Source organism: Ornithodoros turicata, unplaced genomic scaffold (genome assembly GCF_037126465.1).
Source record: "Ornithodoros turicata isolate Travis unplaced genomic scaffold, ASM3712646v1 ctg00000907.1, whole genome shotgun sequence".
NCBI classification, from domain to species: Eukaryota; Metazoa; Arthropoda; class Arachnida; order Ixodida; family Argasidae; genus Ornithodoros; species Ornithodoros turicata.
Window position 1 is genome coordinate 119,796 of NW_026999414.1, and position 7,202 is coordinate 126,997.

At 47.5% G+C, this 7,202-nt stretch overlaps 1 protein-coding gene across 4 annotated transcripts; it reads right to left on the reverse strand.

The window, feature by feature from the left end:
* Positions 1 to 1,645: 1,645 nt before the first annotated feature.
* Positions 1,646 to 5,743, reverse strand: LOC135375603 (uncharacterized protein K02A2.6-like). Of its 4 annotated transcripts, XM_064608275.1 has the most exons (3): positions 4,823 to 5,743; positions 4,501 to 4,768; positions 1,646 to 2,475 (listed from the first exon to the last, which is right to left on the reverse strand). In XM_064608275.1, the coding sequence occupies exons 1-3, from the start codon at positions 5,670 to 5,672 to the stop codon at positions 1,743 to 1,745; spliced, it is 1,851 nt and encodes a 616-aa protein (XP_064464345.1). In that variant the 5' UTR covers positions 5,673 to 5,743; the 3' UTR covers positions 1,646 to 1,742. The 4 variants fall into 4 exon arrangements, with proteins under 4 accessions (XP_064464345.1, XP_064464347.1, XP_064464344.1 ...); XM_064608277.1 differs by having other exon boundaries at positions 1,646 to 1,959; positions 4,501 to 5,743; XM_064608274.1 differs by having other exon boundaries at positions 4,501 to 5,743.
* Between the last annotated feature and the right edge of the window lie 1,459 nt (positions 5,744 to 7,202).

A 7,202-nucleotide genomic window follows, 5' to 3' on the forward strand; every position in this document is an offset into this window, starting at 1 on the left:
TAGAGATTTTTTTTAAAATAAAACAACTAGGACTACGTGTACATTAGTTTCGCACTTACGCGTATGCGAGTGGAGGAAAACCTTATCTGCAAGGTATTTTGGCATTCTAAGTTCCATAATTCACTAAGAGTAAGAAGTACGGCATATACAAAGAGGTCCTCGGAGGGAAAATTCGGGAGGGGGGGGGGGGCAGAGCCAGCACCGTGAAAACTCGAGGAGCGGTGGACTGTTCCCCCTGCCCCCACATTCCGATTTATACAGAAGCTAAGCAGGAGCAGCTTTCCAAACTAGGGCTCCGGAACGAACCGACAACAGTAAAAAACAATAAAGAAGAAAAGAAAAAAAAAGAAAGAAAAGAGAAGAAGGAAGCACAAAAAACGTATATTCGCTTGAACCGCAACGGGACAAAAAACATTGCAAACACGTTTTTCTTGTGCGGCCATCGGGATTTAGCAGCTTTTCTGAACCCTAATGTGGATTACAGGCCCAAATAATGACAAATGAGCAAGCAAGCATCCTCGCTACTCTCTTTTCGGTGTTTTACGCTGTTTGAAGGGCAAATTGTTGCGCCTACCAGTAGCGCCACATTCGCGTTCAAATTGCTCCTCTGTTGAACTGTCCTTGTCGGCTCGCATGGCCGCGCCCATGAAATCGGCAATCAGCTGCTCTCGTTTTCTGGAGTGTACACCAAACTATTCACAGTTCAAGGTACTTAATCCGAGTGGGAAAGCCTCGGCGGTCTTCCTGTGGATTCGCGGGTGCATCAACGAAGATGGGCATAGTTTTCGGGATGGCTGTGTGTGCAACAGCTGATATCTGTGCGCTGAACTGAACTTCTATTTTTTTAAAAAATCAACTTCAATATATCGCAGTTGTAGCGAGATAGTTTCCTTGGTTTTGTCGCATATTGCGTCCACTTCATCTGCTTTTTCTTTTCGCCAAGTGGTGTAACCCCCGCTTTGACTATTGCGGCCTCCCTAAGGTTTGTGTGTCAGTTTTGGAAACACTGATATTGTTACATATGACACATTGTAGTGTACTGCAGCCATCTTCACTGTTTGACTGATAATTTGCACGGTTATTTCTTTAATATTGTTTAAATTACTTTCATCTGATACTGTACTGTTAAATGGGATAGGAATCCACTATGGTTTAGAATTATTTTTCCTTTGCAATGTTCCCACACTGATCTTGGTGACAAGTTGTCTCTCATTAAATTCTTTTGAGTTGTATTTCACACTGCTTACAGCATAATGTGAGAATGAGAAAATGTTGAATGGAGAATGAGCAACTGCTCTTGGGCTTAAAATCCAGAAACTACACACGAAAAAAAAAAAACAAAAAAAAACAAGTGTAGAACAGACGACACATCGAAAAAGACACGACAAAATGATTGGGACTGTGTTATGCTATAGATTTTGTGCGTGTGTGTGTCTCTCTGGTTCTGCATTTTTATGAACATGTGCCATGTTGCCGGCACCCTTGCCCTCTTGTCACGAAAACACCTTCAGACATAAAAATGCAGACAAAAAAGTTGAGAACTCCAACTTAACATTACAAGGGAGAACAAAGATGGGGACACAGGTGTAGTAGCCGGGCAGGGAGACAGACTGCAAGCTAGGTGGGAACTGGTTTAGTGCTACAGGGCAACGGCACGCATGCCGATATATACAGATACGCCACGCAGTGTATGTGACGTCATGCCGATAGGCCTCCTATCGGCTACTACATTCCTTCCCTTTTTATTTTGTTTCAAAGCCATAACGTTCGGGTTGCTTTCGTGTTCTCGAGCTTCGTCGTAGTTGCGGTACCGGAGCGTTGTTTTCCGTGGCGACTTCGTCTTCAGTAGACACAGGCGTTGCCAATGGGGTCCCTGTTTCGTCTTCTACTTGAGGCTGGACTGCCAAAGCCGGGTCAGGCGGTTGCTGTGTACTGGTCTCCTCTGGAATCCGGATTGTTCTGGGCGCAGGAATAGCAAATGCGTGTGAAGTAATGTCGTCCACATGGACAAACCTCTCTTGGCTTTGAACCCTGACTATGTATGTAGACAAGCTGACGCGCCGCACGACAGTGCCTTCTAACCATTTTGGATCACCCGGTCTGGTCCCTCTTACTCGAACGCTATCGCCCGCTTCGAACTCCCTCCATGAAATTCCGTTTGGGCGGCTTTGCCCTTGAGTAATACCTCTTTCCGTCCGCTTTGCTAATTCGGGGTGCAAGATGCTCAGCCTCGTGCGTGGCTTCCAGGACAGAAAAAGTTCGGCTGGCGTCTTACCAGTTGTTGGACACGGTGTGTTACGGTATACGAAGAGAAACTGATCCAGTCGATGTCGAATCGTCCGAGTCACTCCTGTGCTCTCCTCATCCCGAAATTGGCGTAGGAGACTTCGTTTGACTGTCTGGACAAGTCTTTCCGCTGCTCCATTTGAGGCTGGGTGGTACGGCGGTGTCCTCGTATGCTGCACAGCGTTCGTTCTGAGGAAATTTGAAAATTCGTCAGACACAAATTGAGGACCATTGTCCGTCACAATTTTCTCCGGAAGTCCGAAAGCTGCAAAAACCGTGCGTAGTGTTTCCACAGTGTTTGCCGCTGTGGTTGACTTCATGTATTGGACGTCCACCCATTTGGAGTAGGCGTCAACAAGAACCAAAAACCATTCGTTCTTGTAGTATGCAAAGTCCAAATGAACCCTCTGCCAACGTCTGGTTGGCCAACCCCACGATAACCCCTGTATTTTAGGTGCTGCGTTCTGAGTAAGCTGGCAGGTTGAACAGCCTTTTACGGCTTCCTCAATGCACGTGGTTAACTTGGGCCACCAAACGTGGCTTCTCGATAACATTTTCATGCGCGTCACGCCTGGGTGTCCTTCGTGCAAAAGTTGCAATACTTCCGCTTGTAGTGCTTTTGGGATGACAACTCTGTTTCCCCACGTGACGCAACCGCAGTCTACCGACAGTTCATCTTTCCGCACAAAAAATGGTGCCATGTTGTCGTCCGACGATTTCGCAGGCCAACCATTCAAAACAAAAAAGAGTACCTTTGACAAGACCGCATCCCTTTGCGTTTCTTCCCGTATCTTGTCTGCTGATAACGGTGCTGCTTGCACTGCCGAAAAGAAATGCACATAGTCACTTTTGTCTGCTTCATTTCGAAGGGGTAATCTTGATAACGCGTCAGCGTTTGCCACTTGCTCTCCTTTCCTGTAGACCCACTTGTAACGATAAGCAAGCAACATTAGCATCCATCGTTGCATTCTCGCAGCAGCCATTTGAGGAATTGGTTTTGTTTGACCAAGAAGCCCTGCTAGGGGAAGATGATCGGAATAAATTGTAAACTCTCGCCCATACAAAAACTTATGGAACCGTTTTACTCCGAACACAACAGCTAGCGCTTCTTTTTCGATGTGGGCGTAACCGCTTTCGGCTTTACTCAGCGTGCGTGATGCATACGCAATTGGCTTTTCTTCGCCGTTGATGACATGAAATAAAACTGCTCCTACCCCATAAGGGGACGCATCGCACACTAGTCCTAGTGGCTTCCTTGGGTCGTAGAAAGTTAGCACACTGTCCTGTGTAAGCAATTTCTTGCTTTCTTCAAATGACAATTCTGCTTGCGCAGACCATTTCCATTTTTTATCTTTCTGGAGCAACTCATACAAGGGCTTCAACTTGGAGGACATGTTTGGCATGAACTTTGAATAAAAAGTTAACATTCCCAAGTAAGCCTTTAGCTCACTCACGTTTCGTGGTGAAGGTGCTTCCTTTATGGCCTGTACCTTTTTAGGGCATGGGTGGACTCCTTGCTCATCTATGATGTGGCCCAGATATTTTACAGACTTCATGAAAAACTTGCATTTTTCTTGCCTTACTTTTACGCCGTGCTCCATGAACCGCTGCAGAACTGCCTCCACTCGGACCCGACATTCGGCGTAGGTCGCTCCCATGATGAGAACATCGTCGAGGTAGCAGACCACCCCAGGTAGTCCCTTCAGAAGCTCGTCCATAATGGCTTGGAACACTGCAGGTGCGCTCGAAATTCCGTATGGCATTCGGACATACTGGTACAATCCCATGTGAGTATTAATGGTCAACAAGGGACGTGAGTCCGGGTGCAACTCAATTTGCTGATACGCTGCGGAGAGATCAAGAACGGTAAACACCTTCCCGCCAGCCAAAACAGTGAACAAGTCCTCGACCGTGGGCAAGGGGTAATGATCACTCTTGATGCAGGGGTTTACAGTCACTTTATAATCTCCGCAAAGCCGCACTTTGTTGCCTGGCTTCTGTACGGCTACTATCGGTGTGGCCCAGTCGCTTCGCGTGACTGCCACAAGGACGCCGTCCGCTAGCAGGTCCTTTAGTTCTTCTCTAACTGGCTCACGAATGGCATACGGTACAGGTCGTGCCTTGCAAAATACCGGTAAGCTGCCTTCCTTAAGCACAAGCTTTGCTTGAAAGCCTCTTATCAGGCCTAACCCCGGTGAAAAAACGCTTGCATACCTTCTAACGAGGCTGTCCGGAGCTAGCTCGGTGTGGACCTCGTGAATGCTGTTCAAGTCGACCCCGAGGCTCTCAATCCAGTCGCGCCCAAGCAACGCTGGCTTGTCTCCGGGTACCACGATGATTTGCAGAACCTTCCGTTGTCCGTTATATTCCACAGCGACTTGGCCCTGGCCTATGACTTCAAGCGGCGTTCCGCCGTACGTTTTGAGCTTCAGTGCGCACTGCGCAAGCGACGGCGGTTGTTTTAGCAGCTTGAACAGGCTTTCTGACAGGAGCGAAACAGCTGCGCCTGTATCAACTTGCATTTTCACAGTCATACCTTCAAGCCGCACTTCCACTTCATACGGTCGCTTCGTTGTCCCGACGTGATACACGCTGTATAACAACAGCTCGCTATCAGGCTGTTCGTAGTCCACGTTATGAACCGCGTCGGCCGTTGTCTGCCTAGATCTGCACACGCGAGACAGATGCCCCGTGCGCTTGCAGTGATAACATCTTGTCTTTCGATAGCGACACGAATTTGCGTCATGTTCTTCGCCGCACCGATAACATTTGTTCTTGGCTGTTCTCGTTTCACTCCCCGAAACAGGCTTCCTGCTTGTCTTTTTGATCGCATGGACTTCGGCGTCTGTTCCAGCAACTGGTCGGAAGCCCCTAGACTCTCGCTCGGCCAATTCGACGCTCTTGGCGAACTCACACGCCGTCTCGAACGTCAGCTCCTTTTTCTTTAGCAATCCTGTCTGGATGGCTGGGTTCCGCAGTCCCGCGACGAACCGGTCCCGCAACGCGTCGTCGAGAAACTGGCCGAACTCGCATTTCGCAGCCATGTGCTTCAGCGCGACTGCAAAAACTGCGACGGACTCCCCTTCCCCTTGGTAGCGCCGGTTAAACTTGAAGCGCTCCGCAATCACTTGGCTTGTAGGCCCGTAGTGTTCGCTCAGTACCTTCACCAAATCTTTGAATGACTTCTCTTCCGGCTTTGACGGTAGAAGCAAATCTTTGAGCGTCTTGTACACTTTCTTCCCTATGGCAGTGATGAAGGCTGACTTCTTAAGTTCTTCGTCTTGCACGTTGGCTACCTTGCAATAGTGCCCAAATCTTTCCACGTACGAAGCGAAGTCTTCGTCTCCTTCGTCAATGAAGGCGTCAAATTCCCACATCTTAGCCATGCCAGCCTACTCCAGCGTCTGTTGGTTCCGGGATCCGCCTCCCTAACCGTCGTAGTCTCGTTTCACCATCTTCGTCGCCATTTGTAGTAGCCGGGCAGGGAGACAGACTGCAAGCTAGGTGGGAACTGGTTTAGTGCTACAGGGCAACGGCACGCATGCCGATATATACAGATACGCCACGCAGTGTATGTGACGTCATGCCGATAGGCCTCCTATCGGCTACTACAACAGGAAGCTTGGCACATACGCAGTGACCCCCTCGTTTTGTAAAAAAAAAACCGTGGCCCCTCCCCGAACAATACTCCCATCTCCTTAAATAGCGACCGGTTGTGCAATCTCTCATTCAGTTTGGCACTGATGATGTCCGTCGCATGATGGATGAAAAGTCTGAGTAAACCCTGTTATTTTGTTATGTTAAGTCGGAGTTCTATACTTTTTTGTCTAGTTATATCGTCTCCCAGCTTTTGGAGTATTTTTGCAAGATGCAGGTTGTGAGGGGCACATAAACACTGCTTACATTGCTAACCTGTCTATCACAAGACATGTGAAAGGGTTGCCAAATTAAAATTCAATAATATAAAAATGATTCTGAAATACATAATTCCAATAGAAGGGAGAGTAAACATTGGAATAACAGGTAAAGGTAAAGCAGTGAAGTGTTGGCATTCTTCTGATGGGGTGTGTCTGTGATATACTGCTCTATTTAACCCACGACATATATGTTGTCAAACATTAACTTCTTGCATTCAACATCAAGATGCTGTACCTATTCCATCTAAGCGACTCGTCTTTACACGGACACGTGGCACACCATTTTGGCACAAAGATTTGATATCTCTGCTTGCTGGGCATATCAAGCAAATACTGTGCCAAAATTGTGTTACCTACATGACATACTGCATCTGTTGAGATATGTTACGGGAGAAATACTCCTGAAGCGATTAAAGGAAGTGCATACGAGTACAAATGCTTTGCAAAGTTGTTACAAAGTATGCTCGTGTTGAATTGGCAAAGCATTAGTCACCTCATAACAAAGCGATGAAAGAAACTAGTGAGAATGCAAAGCCGCAAGCGCTGTTGCATGGCACGCAGGTCCACGCTTGCAGGTCGCTTGTCGCAGGTCCACGCTTGCAGGTCCACGCTTCCTCAGGTCCTACCTGAGGAAGCGTGGACCTCCACGCGAAAGCTTGTACAAATTAAACTTAAACAAAAATCTTCAGTGTCGGTTTCTGTATTTTGTTTATATAACATGTAGTTATAAGAGTGGTTTAAACCACCTCGCAGAAGTTGCAGATGTTGTTCATCAACTTTATTTTGAGATGGAGAGGGAGTTTCATTGCCTTGGGCGATACTCTACCCCATAGCTGCTTGTGGTATGAGGAAGGAAACAATGTCCCATGGAGTCCAAAATTGCCAAAAGAGCTTTGAGAGCAGGCATTCGTGGGCTCGATTTAGCCATAAGCCAAGCAATTTTATCTGAAAATGGCAGTTTGGAAAGCTTGGTAGCAGAGGCGGAGAGTTGTCATTTTC

Bases quoted from the DNA above. Each gene is read 5' to 3' on its own strand.
- LOC135375603 (XM_064608274.1), bottom strand. From the start codon at position 5,672: ATGGCTAAGATGTGGGAATTTGACGCCTTCATTGACGAAGGAGACGAA. The intron at 2,476-4,500 runs GTATGCAAGCGT...AAATTTCCTCAG, and splicing joins CCGGACAGCCTCGTTAGAAG to AACGAACGCTGTGCAGCATA.